General features: G+C 38.8%; 1 protein-coding gene across 6 annotated transcripts in view; it reads left to right on the forward strand.

The window, feature by feature from the left end:
* Positions 1–22,545, forward strand: part of LOC118631372 (serine/threonine-protein kinase Sgk3) — a 127,791-nt gene that overhangs the window by 76,782 nt on the left and 28,464 nt on the right. For 3 of the 6 annotated variants that reach the window (XM_036263665.1, XM_036263666.1, XM_036263667.1), the window contains 4 exons: positions 2,113–2,185; positions 7,545–7,620; positions 15,868–15,955; positions 21,588–21,637. In XM_036263665.1, coding sequence (XP_036119558.1) covers positions 2,113–2,185; positions 7,545–7,620; positions 15,868–15,955; positions 21,588–21,637 — 287 coding nt within the window. Of the gene's footprint in view, positions 1–336; positions 463–1,523; positions 1,737–2,112; positions 2,186–7,544; positions 7,621–15,867; positions 15,956–21,587; positions 21,638–22,545 lie in introns of those variants that run through there. The other 3 variants (XM_036263669.1, XM_036263668.1, XM_036263670.1) reach the window with 3 other exon arrangements.

The raw sequence follows: 22,545 nt of genomic DNA on the forward strand, positions 1-22,545 counted from the left end.
ATAGAGTGGGAGGGAGAGAAAGGGAGAGAGAGAAACATCAATGTGAGAGAGATACATTGACTGGTAGCCTCCTGCACAACCCCGACCAGGGCCGGGGACAAACCGCAACCGAGGTACATGCCCTTGGCTGAATCGAACCTGAGACTCATTGGTTTGCGGGCTGACGCACTACTGCTGAGCCAAACCTGCCAGGGCTATATGCACTTCTTATAGAAAGATGAGACCAGATTTTGTTCAATGAACTACTAAAAACTGAAAATTTGAGATTTCTTTATGTGTTTTACTTAAAAGAGCATTTAGGCCATATTTACCTTCTAAAAATGTCTCCTTTTATAGAACTGTTTACAGGAAGGAGGAGTGTAGGGGATGTCATCCAAAAACTGAGCAGTGCGGAAGTGTGCATGAGTGAAGAGCTTAGCATCCTTGGGACGGTTTCATTTTAAATAGCTGGTGATTAATTAGGTAGAGTGTTAATATTTGAGTATCTTTAAGTGTAAAGGTAAAGTAGGAAAGTTTGTTTTGGGAATTTCCCCCACCATGATCATGTTCATTCTCTCTTTCCATCAAATATCCCATTTAAAGTTTTTGCAGACAATTTTTTTAAAACCCAGTTGAGGTTTTATTATCCATCTTCCTCATTTTTCCCATATTTCTCCTTTTTTTGTTTGTTTGTTTTTTTCTCGTTTCCTCATTTTCTGTGTCTGCCTCTCTCTTATATAACCCCTTTCAGTTCTGCCTCCTGTGGTTAGGGGCAAAGAAAATAACGGGAATGGTATTGTGTTCTTTCAAAGTACAGAAGTGAGTTTAAACCTGGCCTGAATTTCCCTAAGCTTGAAAATACAAATTCATATGCTTCTTTTAGAATAAAAGACAAAAAGTGTAATTTCTAATCTGTAAGCATTTTAACTAACAGTTTAAATGTGTTTTTATGACTGTTGTTTACATTTTTAAACTTATTATTGTAGAAAGTTTTGAACACCTACAGAGGAAGAGAGACTAGTAGAAACACAGAAAACAATATAATGTATCATCCACTTTCAACAATTACATGGCCATTCTTGTTTCATCTCTGGCCCTAGCCAGCCCACTGTAATTTTGAAGCAAATTTTATTCATATATCATTGCATCTATAAATATTTTAGTATCATCTCTAAAAAAGATAAAAGTTCTTAAAAACACATACACATGATATTGTCACATCTGAAACTAAATTAATGATAATGTTTTAATATCAGATAGTATTTATGTGACTGGTTGATAGATCTATTAAGTGTCTTTTAATCTTCCACCTGTCTTATCTTTCCTTTACAGCTTTTTGTTGAAAAGGCAGTGTCATTTGTCTACAGACTTTTCAGTCTGGATTTTGCTGATAGCATGCCCATGGTGTAGAGTGATTAATGCATTCTTCTATTCTTTCTATTTCCTGTCAGTTAATAGTTAGATATACAGTTTCTCTGTGTGGGAGGGTTGGGGAGGGCTCTTACCTGAAGCTTATAATAATAATTATCATTAGCCCGTATTTACTACTTTACTGCTCCAAATTTAAGTTCGTCAAGACCAAGTTGTTCCTTCTCTGGGGATAAATAAATCTGATAAATGTATTAGAATAGCAGTAGGGGGAAGGCTGAAGTAGAGGACGTTGAAAGCAAAATTCATTAGCTTTCTTAGAAAACAATTGTCGATCTGTTTATATAGAGAGAACACAAAGATCACATCTTCCCATGAGGTAATAAATGGTGAGTAACATGCATTCATAACTTATATACCAGATTCTAGTCTAAGCACCTAACATAAATGATTTCCTTTGAGGTCACAAGTGTGTAAGGTAAGTGCTAAAATTATCCCTATTTTTCATGGAAGAAAACTGAGGCACAGAGATGTTATATAACTTATTCAAGGTCACAAAGCTGTTAAATGTTCTCTTGGCTCAAAATAGAATGAATAGACAGCCTGTGGTATTTTATTGGTATAATTTAATATCATTTGATCATGATATATTTAAAAGTATGTGTTACAGTAGATTTTCTTGCAAATCAGATTTTATTTTGGTGCATGCATAACTAGAAGATTTATGAAATTAAGTTCATATAATGTTATTTTTTAAAATTCTAGTTAAAGAAACAGTTTCCTGCTATGGCCCTGAAGATTCCTGCCAAGCGAATATTTGGTGATAATTTTGATCCCGGTAAGCAGTAACTTCATAGAGCAGCTATATGCGATGGTGGAAGTTTGAAGACGTAGTTAACACGTTCATTATACTGTATAGTAATATAAGAATTTACAAAGCTAATTGGTCTCATGCTCTGTGAAAATAATGCCTCAGTAAGGTGCTTACTGTGTACCAGGCATTGTTTTGAACACATTACATGTTGTAATTCATTCAGTCCTCACAACAACCCTTTGAGTTGGGTATTGTTATTATCATCACTATTTTTTAGGTAAGGAAACTGAGGCACAGTTAGGGTCACATACAGCTAATAAACAAATTTGGAAGTTAAATTTAAGCATTCTGGCTTCAGGTAAATTTATTGATCATTAAGGACTATTTGGGGTACTTGATTAACCACGAAGGGCATTCTTTGTTACTTTGAGAAACATTTATTAAAAGTATTCTCTGGCCCTGGCCAGGTTGGCTCAGCAGTTAGAGAGTTCTGGCCTGTGCACCAAAGAGTCCCGGGTTCGGTTCCCACTAAGGGCACGTACCTCGGTTGCAGTTTGTCCCCGGCCCTGATTGGGGTTGTGTGGGTGGCAACCACTTAATGTGTCTCTCTCACGTCGATGTTTCTCTCCTTCTGTCCCCTCCCCCCCCTCTCCTGCTCTATATGAAAATAAATGCAAAAAATGTCCTCGGGTAACGATAAAAAATAAAAAATATTAAAAGTATACTCTGGCCTGGCCAGTGTGGTTCAGTGAATTGAATGTCGTCCCATGGACTGAGAGGACCTGGTTTGATTCCCAGTCAGGGCACATGCCCGGGTTATGGGCTTGATCCCCAGTGGGGGTGTATGCAGAAGGCAGCTGATCAATATTTCTCTCTCACATCGATGTTTCTGTCTCTCTCTCTCTCTAAAAAATCAATAAAAAACATATTTTAAAAAAAGCATACTGTGTACATAGCACCCTGCAAGCCTCTGAATGGTATACCAAGAAAATGTCATGTTGGTCACCCTTGGGGAGCATAATGCCACAAAGGATCTCAGGAATCTGGAGCCTCAGGCCTGGGACTATCACTAGAATCCAGGTCACAAATGGCTACTTACAGAGAGAAAGAAGTCTCCTTATCTACCAGAAATCCTATCAGTCATCTCTTGGAGTAGCCAGTGGATTCTGACAAGCCAGAGTGCCGGCCCTCCATACCATCTCACTTCCTCAGTTAATTTGCTTATATCCCTGTAACCCATGACACCTGTGATTCCTTACCTGTCTAAGGAATACACCCATGATTTGTGGTCAGATCACTCTCCACCAAATACCTTTCAAGATGCTTATTTGGTCTGCCTCTTTCCCATTTCTTTCCCTCCCTAACCTTTTTATTGTGCTGTTTGGAATTCTGCCCACAAACAACAACCTTCTCTTTATCCTTCATCTTTTTCATATTTCTTTCACATTCCTGCTTTAGTTAAAACTTAGTTTTCCCCCTGAGGCTTCAGGATGATCCCTTGTAACCCTCTCAGCTGGAGACTCTTTATTTTACACTTTATGAACCTCAGGATTGGTGAGGATTCTCGCTTCCCCTAGTATTCGTAGAATTTTTATTTGCGTTTGTAACTAGTCATTCACGGGAAACTAGAGCATAGCAAAGCTAAGCCATTCTCCCAGGCCACACAGCTAACATTCGGGTTTGTTGTTTCTCTTATCCCCTATTCTACTGCCTGATTAGTGCATGGCGCCTTTGAAAACAAAACTCACAAACTTTTATGTGCATTTTATTTTAAAATTCCCTGTTTGGAACATTACGAAACTCTTACCCTGTTTTCTGATCTGAGAGGTGTGAGTTAAGGATAAAAGGTCTCTGTAGTCCCTGCAGGCTCTAAATATCCTTTGATTGTGAATATAATCAGGTCACTCTGGCCACCAGAAGAACTGAAATGACAAAGAAATCTTTATAGGTCAGTTTAATACTTATTCTGGAGACAAAAGCTTTCATTTTATTATCTAACCATTAATTTCTTTTGGATCTCTAATGGAAACCTCTTTTGTATAACAACAGATACATTCATATAAATAAATTCTTAATTGGAGAATTTTTAAAAATATATCTCCAACTATAATTATTTTTTTCTTATAATCCTCACCTGAGGATATGTTTTTATTGATTTTAGAGCAAGGAATGGTGGGGGCAGAGAGAGAGAAAGAGAGAAACATCGATGTGAGAGAGAAACATCAATTGGTTGTCTCCTGTATATGCCCTGACTGGGGCTCAAACCCAAAACCTAGGTATGTACCCTGACTGGGAATTGAACCCCCAACCTTTTGGTGCATGAGACGCTCCAAGCAACTGAGCCTCTTGGCCAGGGCTCCAACTATAATTCCTTTTTTTTTTTCCTAATCCTCACCCTAGGACATTTTTGCATTTATTTTCAGACAGAGCAGGAGAGAGAGAGGGAGGAAGAGAGAGAGAGAAAGAGAGAGAAACATTGACATGAGAGACACATCAACTGGTTGCCATGCACATGACCCCAACCTGGGCCGGAGACGAACTGCAACTGAGACATGTGCCCTTAGCAGGAACCAAACCCGGTATTCTCTGGTCTGCTGTTCGATGCTCTAACCCAGCGGCTTTCAACCTGTGGGTCACGACCCCTTTGGGGGTCGAACAACCCTTTCACAGGGGTCGCCTAAGACATAACAGTAGCAAAATTACAGTTATGAAGTAGTATTGAAAATAATTTTATGGTTGGGGGTCACCACAACGTGAGGAACTGTATTAAAGGGTTGCGGCATTAGGAAGGTTGAGAACCACTGGCTAACCACTGAGCCAAATTGGCCAGGGCTTTTTTTTAATCCTTATCCAAGGGTATTTTAACATTTATCTCCAGACAGAGTGGGAGGGAGAGAGAGAGAGAGAGAGACATCGATGTGAGAGAAACACATTGATTGGTTGCCACCCTCAGGACCCCAACCGGGGCCAGGGACGAACTGCAATTGAGGTACATGCCCTTGACTGGAATCGAACCCAGGACTCTTTGGTCCGCGGGCCGATGCTCTAACCACTGAGCAAAACCGGCCAGGACCCAACTTAATTCTTAAAGATAATATGTCAGCCTTAAATTCTTGGAATTTATCCTATAATGGGGCTGATATGCATTTTAGTCTTACCTGGAATTTTTTCAGGAATTTGCATGCTTAATGTTGCTCTGAAAACTAAACTTGGAATTGCTCCTAAATTCTGACTTCTACTGGTCTTCTTTTTTCTTTACTGACTTCTTTTCTTTATCTTCTTTAAGGATTTCCAAACTGTTTTAAGTCTATAATGAAGTGGAGAGTCTAGTAATACTTAGTGCAGCATGGGCTGTAGCTCCCTGAAGAAAACAAATCACTTCCTTTTATCACAACTCCTCTCCCAATGTCAAAAGTACTATCAGTAACTATCCACAGAACAATTTAAAGCTGATTCCAAATAATCATTGGATTTTCTTTAAATACCTCAAATATAGTCATTCATTTTAGTTCTCCCTCCTTTGTTACTAAGTCCAGTTCCTGAAAACAGACTGTCTTTCGAGTGTAGTTTTTAATGTAAACCTCAAATATGCTTTACTGTCTGGTGACATAAAGAATGCCCTTGGAAGAGTTTTCAAGATACCTTCCTGAAATTCTTCAAAAAATTCATAGTTGAACAAGAAAAAGGTACCAAGTATATCTGGATCTAAGAGACCAGATCTAATTTATATTTCTTCTGTTATATTCATAACTTACATTTAAGGAATAGAAATAAACTTATGTGACTGAAAACAGCCCATAATTTGGGTGATAAACACTATACAGTAAAACTTTTGTTGAGTAGAAATTATTTTACTAAACCAAAATTTACTGTTAAGTTGAATGTTGTTTATAGGTTTTTATGGAGACATTCACCATTTTGAGATACTCTCTCAAGTCTCTTGTTTCTTCAATTTTTAGAGTACACAGGTGCTTCTTGACTTATGTTACATCCCAATAAACCCATTGTAAGTTGAAAATGCTATAAGTTAAAAATGCATTGAATACACCTAATCTACCGAACATCATAGCTTAGCCTAGCCTAGACCTTAAAGGTGCTCAGAACATTTACATTAGCCTTCAGTTGCACAAATCATCTTACTGCCCTGGGAAATATTGCACTGTATGTTGCTAGCATCGGGAAAGATAAAAATTCAAAGCGTAGTTTCTACTGATTTCTTAGTGCTTTCACATTATTGTAAAGTTGAAAAATTGTTAAGTCGAACCATTGTATAAGTCAGGAACCCTCTGTGTTTCTTAAGAATTTGGGTTTAAGATGAATTCTTTTTGACACAGCAACAACAAAAATAGTAATAGCTAAAGAGTGTTCTCTTTCTACCAGGCATTCTACTATAAACTTACATGCAGTCACATTGAACCCTGTAACAACATTATGAGTTATAATGTTATTATTCCCACTTTACAAGTAAGGGTTTAAGTCTTAGAAAGCTTCATGGTCAGTTAGCTAATGAGTAGCAGAGACAAGATACTCTAGTTAAGTTTTCTAATTCCAAGAAACCATTGTGCCTCTTATTACTAAACTGCTGTTGCATGAATGTCAATTATCAACAGTCAAAACACTTTGAAGATGCTGGACAATTATTTGTTAGGAAAGTGCTCCACTGTATTTTTTAAGGGTTTTTGTTTGGTTGGTTGGTTTTTTGCAGCAGGAGTTTTTTTAGCATCAGAGTTTTTGTGAAACTCAAGTAACCAATTAATTATTCCCTAGTTGCAAAGGTTTCCAGTACTTTTTAAAAATTATCATAATTTTTTTCATCACCAGTGTCATAGTGTTAATTTTTATTCCTTACTTGATAGTATAGGAGGAGTTGGACAAAGCAGATACCTTGGGGGTTTTTTGTTTTTTAAATTTTTTTGTTCATTGATTTTAGAGAGAGAGGAAGGGAGAGGGAGAGAGATAGAAACATCAATGAGAAAGAACATCCACTGGGGATTTGGCCCACAACGTGGGTATATGCCCTGAGAGGGAATCGAACCAGCGACCTCTTGATGCATGGTTTGATCATCAACCACTGAGCCACACCAGCCGGGCAAGATACCTCCAGTTTTTGTAGTGACTTTGTGTGTGTGTGTGTGTGTATGTATTTTTTTTTTTTTTTTGGAGAATTTTCTTTTGGGAGATTATGTTATCTGCTTTATTTTAGTTTAATCATTGTATTTATGGATTTTTAAGTATATCTCTCCAAGTATTTGCTTTTTATTATATATCAAGAAACATAAGAAATAGCTTCTTAAGAATTCACTCTTATCTATTCTTATATAACTGTATTGATAATTATGTAGTCTGACATAAATAATCCTAATAGCTATGTCTCTCTTAACAGATTTTATCAAACAGAGAAGAGCAGGACTCAATGAATTCATTCAGAACTTAGTTAGGCATCCAGAGCTCTATAACCAGTAAGTAATTTCCACTGTGTTCTGAAGAGGCACTGAAACTAAACCTAAGACTATTGAATAAGTTACTGATACAGATTTTAGATGTTCTGTGGACTGTTATTGTGCTATATATAATGTGAGTGTGTGTGTGTGTGTGTGTGTGTGTGTGTAAGTAAAACCTTCCTCAGACATTTCCCCCTGGTGTTTTTAACTCATTTTTTGACCATCAACTCAAGGTCCTAGTTATTTTCTTTCTTACTTTTATGCTTGTAATGGTTTTGCAGATTAAACTTGAAAGGATTTTGCATGGTACACAGTTAAAATACTTTGCTAATTGTCCGATGTTGTATTTATTCATGCATTCAAACAGCATTTGTAAGTACTTTCTATGTGCATTGGGAACATAAAGAGTGATAAGTGTTATTCTTGTGTTCCAGAGGCATAGGCTTCAGTCTACAGTCGGCCCTCGTTTATCGTGGTTAATCAGTTCCAGACTCTACCATGATAAATTAATTTCCGTGAAGTAGGATTCTTTATTTATAAATCAAATGTTTTCACAGTTAGAACATAGAAAACCTGTTTACGACCTTCTAAATATGTTTGTTAACATTATTAGAGCCCTCTAGACATGAAATGACACCCTTTAGTCACCATTACACTCGTATTACCCAATATATTAGACAAAATAAGACATTAGACTTATAAATATCATATTATTATTATTATTGTACCTTTAATCACACACACACAGTTCTTACACACAACCACTAACCTATGAAAATAGTGCAACTTGTTCAATGATGAAGCGATAAATATGAAGAGATGTACGCACAGCAAAGAAGAGCAAGGTTACTGCTCCTCTGAAGGCACAATCTCAGTAGAAGGGTCTTCAGGTGGTGCAGTATCTTCAGCAGGAGTGTCGTCATCGTCTTCTGCTGGAGGAGTACTAGGAGTAGGCAGTGAGTGTCTGGGTCCTTGGCTGAAGAACACTGTGATAGGCAGTTGCTGGTGCTGTCTTTTCATATGCGTGAGGAGGCTTTTGTAGGGTTCTATTGCTCCATCAAGTGCATTCTGGAACTGCAATGCACACATCATTTGTGGGTCCCATTCGCCAGTCATGTCCTGTACTACCTTAATAGTTCTCACAAGTTGTGAGAGATGCTCAAGTGTAAGGCCAACTTCCTCCTCCTGACCCATAAGAACCTCTGGCTGCTCTTCCTCCTCCTCATTCTCAGACTTAGCCATCTCCACCAGATTCTCGTCAGTTAAGGGATCCAAATGTGTCTCCAGCAGCTCATCCACGTCATCGTGGGTCATATCCACGCAACCTCCTCCCAGCATCCAGGCCAGCCTAACTGCCTTATCCACTGCCGAGTTGCTTATATCCTCTGGGGTGAATCCTCTGTAGTTGTGGACAATTTCAGGCCATGACATCTTCCAGCTGGTCTTCATAGTCTCCGTCTTTAAGTCCTTCAACGCGGCCTGGTTGTTCTTTGGCAGGTCACGATGGTATACTGCTGCCAGTACTCCTTCAGCAAGAAGTTCTTCTCAAGGTCCATGCCTTTGACGAGGTGCTGCAGGGTGTTTCACGTATAGAGGGCCTTGAACGCGCGAATAATGCCTTGATCCATGGGCTGGATCAGCCAAGTGGTGTTGGGAGGAAGGAACTCGATCTGCACACCGTCATAGGATAGGTCTTGCGCATGACCTCCAGCATTGTCCATGAGGAGAAGGACATTAAACTCGATTCCCTTCTCTGAGAGATACAGCTTGACTTGGGGGATGAAGCACTTGTGGAACCAGTCCGATGGCAGCTCCTTCGTGATCCAGCCCTTGTCGTTGTGCATTCAATGCACTGGCAGCAGGTTCTTGTTTTTATTCTTCAGGGCCCTAGGTTCTTGGCCTTGTAGATAAGGGCAGGCTTGAGCAAAAATCCCTCAGCATTTCCACACATAATGATAGTCATGCGATCTTTATACGCCTTGAAGCCACGGACCTTGGCATCGTCCTTGAAAATGAATGTCTGAGAAAGCGTTCTTTTCCAGAACAGTCTTGTTTCATCCATATTGAACACTTGTTCTGGATGATACTCGCCTTCCTCAAGGATCTTCTGGAACGTGTTGTTCACATAGTCCTCTGCTGCAGGCTGGTCAGCAGAGGCAGCTTTTCCGTGGAGAACAACACTCTTCAGATGATACCTCTTCTGGAACTTCTCAAACCAATTCTTACTCGCTGTGAAATTCATGAACGTTGCAGAAGAGGGTCCTGGTTGAGGTTTGTCCACCGTAAAGGGTTGATAGAGCTGCCTCGCCATCTCCCAGATGACCAGTGAATCCAACAGAATGTTTTTCTTACAGCTGTTGCTGATCCAGACGGCTAGGGAAGACTTCATTTTCACTGGGAACTTATTACGACTTGTCACAATGCGCTTTGCTTCCTTGTTGAAAGAGACAGTAGCTGTTGCACGGATGTTCTTTTCATCTTTACAGATGGAGCGAGAACGGTAGACTCATTCAAGTGGTAATAGCAGGCAACCTCCATGATTTTCTTGCCATCTTTGATCATATCCAAGATTTTCACCTTCCTCTGGATGGTAAGCATCTTCCTCCGGTGCTTAGTTTCATCGTCAGAAGGCTTAAAAGAAGCAGCATGTTTAGGTGCCATCATGGGGCTTAGATAAAAGTTCTCAGAAATCCCAAACACAAGAGCTAAGATGCTTTCGATGCGTAGCAATGTGGAAGCATGTATGAGAGAAACGACCTTGCATGAGGCTGAGCCAATCAGTGGCCAGGATAGGAAGAGGATAGGATAGCCAATCAGTGAACAGCACACTCTGATTGGCTTGGTTTCACCACACTTGATTTTTTGGAAAAAAGTTATTGCCCACACACAAGGAGTGGTCTAGTCGTTGCACCTGGCGTTGAAGGATTGGTGGGGTGCTCGAATACATAGGCCTACAGTCCATATGTACAGTAATTTTAATTTTAATTTTGTGTATGATTGACTCAGACAAGCAAGTGCGCTGTATCATTTACACTGTCTTAATCAACTTTTTAATAAATATATTTGAAAAAACCTTGATAGAGTGAAGCCGTGAAAGTCGAAGTGCGAAGTGGTGAGGGACGACTGTAGTGGGAGAAACGGATATATCAACAAGCAATTAAAGCTAGGAACGTTTTATGACATAGGTGCTAGAAGATAACAGAAAAATATGGCCAGCTCTTTGGGATGTCAAAGAAGGGTTCCTGGGACTTAAAGGAAGTACAGTCATTCAAGAAAAAGACACAGGGAGAGCATTCCAGGCAAAGGGAGCAGTACCTGGAAGAGTCTCCAAAAAGCCTGAAATGTTCAGGACACTTAAGTATGGCTGGAACACAGAATAGAACACTCAAGTATCTTCAGAAAGCAGATAAGGCCTTTGAAGGAGTTGGCAAGGGTCAGGCCCACTTGCCACCACTCTTGTTTTCTTCCAAGAGAGGCCTCCAGTCCTTCTCCGCACAGCACTCCAGGCAGCCTCTTATGGAAGGTGCTTCCGCAGCCAGTGTGTGTCTTGTGCTAATGAATTTAAACTCCTTCAATAGAATAGCAGCTGCTGATGAAGGAAGAAAAGGTGTGGCCTGTCTGAAATACCCGGGTTCAAGATACATTTTCTTTTGTTTTTCCTCACCTGAGGACATTTTTTGCATTTATCTTCAGATAGAGCAGGAGGGAGAAAGGAAGGAAGAAAGAGAGAGAAACATCGACGTGAGAGAGACACATCGAGTGGTTGCCACCCACACAACCCTAACCAAGGCCAGGGACAAATTGCAACCGAGGTACATGCCCTTAGCGGGAACCGAACCCAGGACTATCTGGTCCGCAGGCTGACGCTCTAACCGCTGAGCCAAACCGGCCAGGGCTTTTTTTTCTTTATTGATTTTAGAGAGAGAGGAAGGGAGAGGGAGAAAGAGATGGAAACATCGATGAGAGAGAACATCGATTGGCTGCCTCCTGCATGCCCCTCACTGGGGATTTGGCCCACAACCTGAGCATGTGCCCTGTTCAGGAATCGAACCAGCGACCTCTTGGTGCATGGGTTGACATTCAACCACTGAGCCATACTGGCTGAGCTCTTTTTATTTGTTTTGTTAATCCTTACCTGAGGATATATTTTTTTCTGTTGATTTTTAAAGAGGGTGAAAGGGAGGGGTACGGAGAGAGAGGAACATTGATGTGAGAGAGACACATCAATTGGTTGCCTCCTGCATATTCCCTAACCAGGGCCAAGGACTGAACCTGCAACCCAAGTATGTGCCCTTGACGGGGAATCAAACCCAGGTCTCTTTGGTGTATGGGCCAGCGCTGTAACCACTGAGCTACACTGGCCAGGGCAAGATACACTTTCATTTTGGAGTCTGGAAATTGCTCGTGGGTATTCATTATGTTTATTATGATTTTTAATTTACATTTGTTACTTATATTGTTTTGTATGTGTAAAGTATTATATTCTAAGAAATAAAGTAAAATATCTGGGGAGCTTTTTTATAGCTCACCTCTCTGTGTAGGTATTAGTAAGGGTTGCATTATGGACAGTGATGCAGACGTGACACTAACAGTCTTCAGATCACAGCACTGAAGTACTATATTTTTAGCAATTGTTCTAAGAACAATGCTTTTTACTATAGTTCCTTACATTACCATTTATATAGTTCTTTACCATTTACAGTAGGCTCCTACCATTCTGAGCAGGTCCTCTGATTTATTTTTAGTTAGAGTGGAAGTGAGGGAGGGAGAGAAAAAGAGAGAGAGAAACATCGATGTGAGAGAGACACATCAGTTGGTTGCCTCCCATATGACCCAGACCAGGGACGATCCGCAACCAAGGTATGTGCCCTTGGCTGGAATTGAACCCGCAACTGTTGGTCATAGACTGATGCTCTAACCGCTGTGCCAAACCAGCCAGGGCTGTATAATTATTTTTTAAAACATTGTGCCCTTTTCCTAGGACAAATTCTATTATGTTCAGCTTAGATCTAACCTTTAATTTTTGCTGTATGCACTTGAGATTACTTTGAATTGGCAGATTGTTGGCTTGTTTGAAATGTATTTCATACATTGAGATCTTGAATTTGCTCCCTCTTTTGACAGAGATCCTAATGTGGACTAAGTGTGGAATAAATGGTGGTGGTGGTGATTATTTCTTCTAATATTGTGAACACTGTTACTCGGAACCTCTAACACTAGATATTAAATTCTATATATTCCATCTGGATCTAGAAGAGTAGTATTATAAAGATGTTGTATTTGGGCCCAGCCAGTATGGCTCAGTGGTTGAGCATTGACCCATGCACCAAGAGGTTGCTGGTTTCATTCCTGGTCAGGGCACAGCCCAGGTTGTGGGCCCGATCCCCATTGGGAGACATGCAGGAGGCGGCCAGTTGATGTTCTCTCTCATCGATGTTTCTCTCTCTCTCTCTCTCTCTCTCTCTCTCTCTCTCTCTCTCTCTCCCTTCCTTTCTCTCTAAAATCAATAAAGAAAAAAAATTTTTTTAAGGTGTTATATTTGGTATTAAAATTCAACTAAAAGCAATTTGATTGTTTTCATTTTAACATTATTTTATACAATACACAGTTCTTAAGTATACAACCCAATGGATTTTTACATACATGTGCACCCTGTAACTACCATCATTCCATTTAGGGTATAGGACCTTTCCAGCACCCCAAAAATAAATAGTTGCAAGTCTTTTTTAACTTAGTTTTAACTGACATTTTCTTTTTAATAAAGAGCAACAATTTGTGTTTTCTGGATCTTATCTATTAATGGAACTTTTTTAATTTTCACATTCTTAATTTGAGCATCAAACTATCTATAAAATAGTACAGATTTAAGAGAGCAAACAGAAGGCACTCAGCAAGGCCATCTTGAACACCTACTATGAGGCTATTACTACTCTGTTAGGGAAATGAACTTTAGAAACTGCTTTACTTCATTTTTTTTTTCTTTATTGATTTTAGAGAGAGAGGAAGGGAGAGGGAGAGAGAGAGAAACATTGATCGACCCCCACCACTGGGGATTTGGCCCACAACCTGGGCATGTGCCCTGACTAGGAATCAAGCCAGCGACCTCTTAGTGCATGGGTCGACGCTCAACCACTGAGTCACATCGGCCGGCCCTTTACTTCAATTTTTAAAACAACTTTATTAAAAAACTGGAATAAGATGTTAGTATTTCTCTGATCTCTGAGTTAAAAAAAGGGTTTTCTGAGCATATAGGCAGAGCTTGATGTGTTACAAAGTAAAAATGACAAATTTGACTAATAAAAACAGTTGAACCCCCCCCCAAATCACAAGTAAAATTAAAAACCAAAAATATAGAAAAAGTTTCCCATGATAAAGGACAATAGATAAATATACTTAATATGGAAAGAGCTCATGCAAATAATTAATGTTTAAGACACCAAAAGGAAAATGGACAAAGCCCATTAATTTACATAAGAGGAGCTACAAATGGCTGATTAATTACCCTCAAATAACTGAACATTTCCTTTCCTATTTAAGAAATGCAATGGAAGCAAAAATTATTTTAGATTTATTGTAGTATAGTATCTGCAGAAACGAGCACAAATCATGATTATACAACTTAATAAATTATGTGAAAGTCAAGACATCTGAGTTGCCACCTCCCAGGCCAAGCAATAGAATGTTACCAGAACCCCTGCAGCCCCTCACATATCTCCTCTCCATCTCTGTTCTTTCCTTCATCCCGAAGGTGATTATACCCCTGATTTGTTTTTAGCGGCATAGATTAATGTGCCCTGTTTTCGAACTTTGTACAAATGGAATCATACAGTACATATTCTTTATCTGGCTTATTTTCAATAATATGAGAATCGCTATGTTGTCACATATGGCTGTAGTTTGTTTATTTCCATAGCTGTATATATCCCATTGTGTGAATAGGCCACAATTTATCCATTCTACTGCTGATGGACATGTGAGTTGTTTCTGTTTTCTGGCTTTAATGAATAATGTTGTCATTAACATATCCTTGGGTGCACACGTGCAAGCCTTTCTTATGTATCTTGGGGTAGAAATTCTGGGTTGTAGGGTATGGACAGGGTGGAGCAAAAGTAGCTTTACAGCTGTTCATATAGAAAACAATAAAATAAATAACAGTACAAGAATAAACTATATGTTTTGCCCACTCACAACTATAAACCTACTTTTGCCTTACTCTGTTTTAAACTTTCTAAGAGTAGATCTTAAAGGTTCTCATCACAAGAAAAAAAGTGTAACTGTGCATGGTGATGGATATTAACTAGACTTATTGTGACCATTTCACAATACATAAAAGTATCAATTAAATCTCAAGAAGAAAAAAAGAACAATGTGGTAGGAGGTACCTTGGATAAAGAGATTTAATCATTGCTCAGGGCTGTCATTAGTCCACACAAGGCCCCTCTTTTATTTTAGTCCATTTTTTTCTCTTATCTTTGATCTTCAGTCCCAATTCTTTATTCCCATTATTGACAACCATTTTAATCTGTTTGTCATATGTCTTTGGATATCCATGTATTGACTGTTGCTTTGTGTCCGTGAATATTTGATATATACACATAGATGGTACTGTGCTATATAGTTCCTTGCTTCTGCCTGCTGTAGTCAGTTACCATGCTTGCTTATTCATTTCTCTAGTGGTAGATGGCTGTTTTGCGTTGGATTCAGCACTGTAAGGAATGTTGCAATAAGTATCCTAGTTACATGCCTTTCACTGAACGTGTGCATGATTTATTCCTAGAACTGGAATTTCTGGGTCAGGGAAATGCATATATAGTTTCACTAAGTACTGCCAGATTGCTTTTCAGAAAAGTTGTTTCATTTTTCATTCTTACCAGTAGTATATGAGGGTGTCTCTTTCCCTATAAGCCTACCAACTTTTGAAAGTATCTATCTTTCTAATTTTTGCCATTTAATGGACATAAAGTGATATTTCATTATTTAATTTGTATTTCTTGGATTATTTGTTAAATTAGGCATCTTGATAAATTTTCTTATCATTGGGGTTTTCCCTTCTATGAACTGCCTGTTTATGCCTTTGCCCATGTTGGAGTCTCTAATTAAAAAAAATTAATTTGCTTATACCTTTTATAATAATGAATATTGATGGATTTTTGTTTGGCTTTCTTACTGTAAATGCTATTATAATTATTTTTATTTTCATTTTAAAAGGGAGAAAAGCTGTAGAAATATTTTCAAAGTCCTAATAAAGCTAATTTTTGTTTTTAGTCCAGATGTCAGAGCATTCCTTCAAATGGACAGTCCAAAACATCAGTCAGATCCATCTGAAGATGAGGATGAAAGAAGTACTGAGAAGGTAGTAAGAGGGATTGTATTTTTTAACAGAAAAAATACTATTCCTCAAAGATGAAATTATTGGCAACTTTAGGACATTTAGTTAAAATTAAGTATTTTTATCCATTGTAAATTTTCTATTCTGTAGAATACATAAAAACAAATGTGTATACCTCTTACCGATCACTGTTATAAAATTTGTAAATGAGTACTTTTTACACTAAAAAGAAATACATGCTAATTAAACAAAGTTTTGAAAATAATAAGAAGGAAAAGTATTACCCATATTATTACCAACCAGAGTAATCACTAGTGATTTTTAAAATTTTAGTGATTTTCTTTCTAATCTTAACATATAGGAATTTTTTATTGATTTTAAAATATATTTTTATTGATTTTTAAAAAGAGAGGAAGGGAGAGAGAGAGAGAGAAACATTGATGAAAGAGAAACAGTAATTTAATGCAAAGGATTATTAGGTAGCAATTCAAATTATAATTATAAATGTTATAAATGTAATACCTTTATAATTCAAATTTGATCATTAAATATTTGTTAAATATATACCTGAAAATCAGAGGCGTTGGGTTGAAGGGCATTTTTGTTTTCATAATGTCTTTAAATTATGTCATGGTTCTGTTTTTGTTTTTTTTTTATCCTCACCCGAGGATATTTTTTCCATTTTTTGTACAGATAGAGTGGGAGGGAGAGAGAGAAAGGGAGAGAGAAAGAGAAACATCGACGTGAAGGGACACATCGAGTGGCTGCCACCCGCACGACCAACCAGGGCCGGGGACAAACTGCAACCGAAGTACGTGCCCCTAGCGGGAACCGAACCCGGGTCTCTCCGGACCGCAAGCCGACGCTCTAACCGCTGAGCCAAACTGGCCAGGGCTGTTTTTTTATTTTAAAATATAATATTATGAGTTGGAACATTACTGTCTCACAGCTAAAATCTTTGTTTGATAATAGATGTATTTCTTTTTGGGGACTGCTGGAAAGAAGTAATGTTTCTCTGATGCCCAAAGGGGATTCTCAGTTAAGAAAACAGGTTTACTTTTTCATCTGTGACATGGTTGTTCCTAGGATAATGTAAAAGAATTTTTATTTTATACTTATAGTTAATCAAAAGAAAAACTGGAAAACATTTGTAACAACTAAGGTATAAGAAGGAATAGCATCTATATAAAAAGCTCATACAAATGGATATTTTAAAAGAATGATATTTAAGACCCGAGTAGATAAAAGAAAAAGGGACATGAAGAAGTACTTTTTGTAAATAAGTGTATGGGAAAATGTTCAACCTTGATACCAATAGTAAAGGAAATTTTTAAATGAGAGATTTTTTTCCTCTACTAAGTTAACAAAAATATAAATTAAATAAAATACTGCAGGACTAAGAAGGTAAGGTACAGTGGGCACCCTTGGGCATTAGTAGTGTCATTATAATTTTATGCAACTCTTTTGAAAAGTAATTAGACAATGCGTATCAGACATGAAAATATTCATATCACTTGGGAGTTGAGGCAAATGAAATAATTATATGGAAAAAAAGATGTTCATTTTAGTATCCTTTATAATGAAAAATTAGAATCATGTTAAACATTCATCTATAGATAGCATGCCTGAACACAGTGTACATTTAAAAATATTTTTGAAGATGATATATTTTAAGTTTTGACATACTGATAAATGAAATCAGGGTATAACATTTTATATGCATATTCACACAGTGTGATTACAGCCAGTTTTTAAAAGTTATGCAAAGACTACAGTAGATGAAATTACTAATAAATACTTGCAAAATTATCTGTTGGAAGAGTTATGGATTTAAAAAAATAGTCTTCTTCCTAGTGCTTTCCATATTTTCCAACTATGAGTGTATATTTTTGATTGAAAAGATGAAACTGTTCAAAAATACTTTAAAGGACAAAAATCTATGTAATCATGGATTTCCTTGCTAATCATGTTGAGAGTATATATGTAGGTTGAGGTCGTTTAGAGAATGTCTTACCTTGCTGTAAGAGACTGCTGGTCTTGAAAGAACCAAAGTGAGCCCTGGATGGTGTGGCTCAGTTGGTTAGGCATTGTCCTGTGCACCAAAAGTTTGCTGGTTTGATTCCTGGTCAGGGCACATGCACACGGTTGGTAGGGGGTGTGCAGGAGGCAGATGATCAGTGTTTAGCTCTCACATTTATGTTTCTCTCTCCCTCTCCTTTCCTCTCTCTCTCTTTTTTTGTTTATCCTCACCCAAGGACATTTTTTGATATTTTGTTCAGATAGAGTGGGAGAGAGAGAAAGAGAAACATCGATGTGAAAGGGACACATTGAGTGGTTGCCACCCACACAACCCAACCAGGGCCGGGTACAAACTGCAACCGAGGTACATGCCCTTAGCGGGAACCGAACCTGGGTCTCTCCAGACCGCAGGCCAACGCTCTAACCGCTGAGCCAAACCGACCAGGGCTCCTCTCTCTCTTCAAAAACAAAAACAAGAACAAAACAAAGAACCAGACTGAAAGAGATTCCTGGTTCCTGTTCTGTCACTATTGGCTTTAGATAAGAATTTTGTTCCTTTTTTTTTCCCATCCATAAAATCTGAAATGCAATCTATGATATCTTATGGTTTTAAAATACTGATAGAAAGAATTTCTTCAAAAAAAGGGGAAAGAACTATACTTTGTCTTATATTTGTAACTATTTATTAAGGACTTTTAAGTCAATAACTAAATGAAGTTAACAGCCAGATAATATCTTAGAAGGCATATGGATCTACCCCTTGTTTATAGAGAGAAAAATAGACGTCAAAAGAAGTCAAAAAACTTATGTTCTTTTTTTTTTGTTCAGATAGCGTGGAAGGGAAAGAGAGGAAGAGAGAGACAAACATCGATGTGAAAGGGACACATCGAGTGGCTGCCACCCACACGACCCAACCAGGGCTGGGGATAAACTGCAACGGAGTTACATTCCCTTAGCGGGAACTAAACCCGGGTCTCCCTGGACCGAAGGCCAACCCTCTAACCGCTGAGCCAAACCGACCAGGGCGAAACTTATGTTCTTGATTAGTGTTCACTCTTTTAATAAATTATATCTCACTCTCAGTTTAGTGATTAGAATTAATCTTTAAAAATATTAAGTAGTTCTCAGCCAGCGTGGCTCAGTGGATTGAGCATCGTCCATGTTCAATTCCTGGTCAGGACACATGCCTGGGTTTTGGGCTCGATCCCCAGTAGGGGGCGTGGAAAAGGCAGCTGATCGATGATTTTTTTCTCACATTGATGTTTCTGTCTCTCTCCAAAATGAAGAAAATTAAAAAAAAAAAAAAGTAAATAGCTTTGTGGGTTGCTGGGGGCATGGAGGGATTGAGAAAAACAAACAACATAAAACAAAGATCTCACTGAAATGGATAACAGTGTGGTGATTGCAGAAGGGAGGGGGAGTGGGTGGAGGTGGAGGAGGGTATGGGGGAGATAAATGGTGATGGGGCAAAAAATTAAGAAAATAAATAAGCAAATAAAAGTAGTAGGTAGAGTCCAGCCAGTATGGCTCAGTGGATTGAGCATCGTCCAATGGACTGAGAGGTCCTGGTTCGACAGAGATCCTGGTTCAATTCCTGATCAGGGCACATGCCTGGGTTGCAGGCTCAATCCCCAGTAAGGGGCTTGCAGGAGGCAGAGATGTGGGAGAGATACATTGATTGACTGCCTCCTGCACGTTCCTGCTAGGGATTGAGCCTGCAACCTGGGCATGTGCCCTGACTGGGAATTCAACCAGGACTTCTCAGTCCGTGGGCCGATGCTCAATCCACTGAGCCACACCAGCTGGGCTGTTTGTGTTATTTTTTAATCCATGCTTATTGAATTTGCTTCCCTCATCTATATAAGGAAAATCTGTTGAATGGAAACATGATCCAGTTCTCTGCACATTCATTAAAAGAATAAGTGTATTGAAATTACAATTTAGTTTGGATTATGTTATCATATTCTATGGAACACTTTAACATTTAAACATAATCACAATATATTAAGTCAAATTATTATGATATACACCTTGAACTAAATGTATACAGTGCTGTTTGTCAACTATATCTCAATAAAACTACGGGGAAAAGATTATATTACAATTATGCCACAATAGGGCAATTCTCACTTAATGAACCATTTTTTTTGGCTTGTGCTAGATTGTTATGGTCTTTACATTTCTGTGTTCTAGGATTAAAAATGTATTACAGAAAGATTTTTTTATGTAAAGGTATTGTTAGAAAATTAATTTGATTTGTATCTAAAAACTGGTGCCAGGCCCTGGCCGGTTTGGCTCAGTGGTTAGAGCGTCAGCCTGCGGTCCAGAGAGACCCGGGTTCGGTTCCCACTAAGGGCACGTACCTCAGTTACAGTTTGTCCCCGGCCCTGGTTGGTCGTGCGGGTGGCAGCCACTTGATGTGTCCCTTTCACATCGATGTTTCTCTCTCTCTCTCTTCCTCTCTCTCCTTCCCACTCTATCTGAACAAAAAATGGAAAATAAATGTCTTTGGGTGAGGATAAAAAAAAACAACTGGTGCCAGTGTTGTTGTTTAATAAGAAACGTATTATTATACATCAGAATTTTTGTCCTTTATTTTTAAAAATAGCTTGTATTCTGAATATTGTAAGTTGATATATGATATTTGTCTCTAACATGAAATTACTTAACTTAAAGAGGTTTTTAAAAGCTTATTTTATATTTATAGCTTATATGAAGAACAATTATATAAGGCTCTAGTAATAGCATCCATCTTTATTGGAAAATTTGAAAAACAAAAGCCATTTTAACTGTTTTTGTTTTTTATCCTCTCCCAAGGACATTTTTGCATTTACCTTCAGATAGAGCAGGAGGGAGAGGGGGAGGAAAAGAGAGAGAGAAACATCAATGTGAGAGAGACACATTGACTGGCTGCCACCCACACGACCCCATCCGGGTCTGAGGACACGCTGCAACCAAGGTATGTGCCCTTAGTGGGAACCAAACCCGGGTCTCTCTAGACCGCGGGCCGATTCTCCAACCACTGAGCAAAACTGGCCAGGGCTTTACCAGGTTTTTAAATGTAAAAATTATCCCTCTTAAATTGTGGCTTCAGTGCCCACTTCTTCCAGGGAGCTTTCCCCAGGTTACTTCATTAAGTTGCTACTTTGAGCTTGATTTCTGCCTTATCCTTTTCCTTACAGTTGCTCTTGAAATTTATCATAAAAATGATTATGAATGTTTCCAAATAAGTCTGTACGTTTATTAAGAATTAGGACTTTGCCCTGGCCGGTTTGGCTCAGCGGTTAGAGCGTCGGCCTGCGGTCCAGAGAGACCTGGGTTCGGTTCCCGCTAAGGGCACGTACCTCGGTTGCAGTTTGTCCCCGGCCCTGGTTGGTCGTGCGGGTGGCAGCCACTCGATGTGTCCCTTTCACGTCCATGTTTCTCTCTTTCTCTCTCTTCCTCTCTCTCCCTCCCACTCTATCTGAACAAAAATGTCCTCGGGTGAGGATAAAAAAAAAAAAAGAATTAATTAGGACTTTGGGTTTCTTTAACGTGGCACTACATCAAAGATCTGGTGCAGCTATGTATATTTTATTTGAAAAACATTTATTGAAGCTCCAAAATGGACACTCATGTTTTTTCCCCCCTTCAACAGCTACACTCTACCTCACAGAACATCAACCTGGGACCTTCTGGAAATCCTCAGTAGGTTTGATTTGTTTCAAACAATTCTTTACATTTTAGGAGGATCTTTTTTTGTTTTTTTTTAATTTGTGAATGTGCAGATGATAATTTTACTAGTTTAACTGGCGGCCTATGAGACATAACCATAGTTACAGGGAATGTAATACTGTCCTATGCTTGCCTAACGGACTGCTCTAGCTTTGCACTGCTTTGTGGAGCTCAGGCCTTTCTAATCCACATGTCGCTGATCAGGTTCTGCTGTTTTACTTTTGTCACTTCTCTCTCTCTCTCTCTCTCTCTCTCTCTCTCTCTCTCTCTCTGTGTGTGTGTGTGTGTGTGTGTGTAACCAGTAGACTATCCCACGGGCCCGCAAGTCCTGGGAGGCACTTGGGACGTGGTCTGACAGAAGCTTCTGTGCAGGCCTAATTGATCTTCTCCTGGTGCTCATTGTCATTGTGCAGCCCTGGTGGTTAGCCAGCTTTTCCCAGGGTACTCACAATGTGCATTAGCTCATTAAAGAAAGGCTGCTAAACTTTTTTTTATGCCGTTTCTCCCATAGTCCCATATTTAATTGACCCTTGGGGGAACATTTTGAGGAACACCAGGAGTGGTCAGTATAGACTTTATCATGAGTATCATCCCTAGGAATTTATTGGAAGAGAATGCCTGGAACACTGAATGCAAAGGTTTCTTGGCTCAGTTTGAGAAGTACCCTGACCAGATGAGTAATATCTGCCTGGGTTAGAGAAGGAGTGTTGCTATCCTTACTTATAATTATTTTTTACAGCCGTATTGGACTAATTCTAAAGTATTCTATCTTTTATCCCAGGATACTACGCTTCCCTCACCCTTTTGGTCCACTTAAACAGTGAGTATAGACAGATAAGAGACACAGCCCAAGGATTGGGTCAGAGGACACTTCAGCATTA

The sequence above is a fragment of the Molossus molossus genome, unplaced genomic scaffold (genome assembly GCF_014108415.1).
Source record: "Molossus molossus isolate mMolMol1 unplaced genomic scaffold, mMolMol1.p scaffold_m16_p_16, whole genome shotgun sequence".
Classification (NCBI taxonomy): Eukaryota; Metazoa; Chordata; class Mammalia; order Chiroptera; family Molossidae; genus Molossus; species Molossus molossus.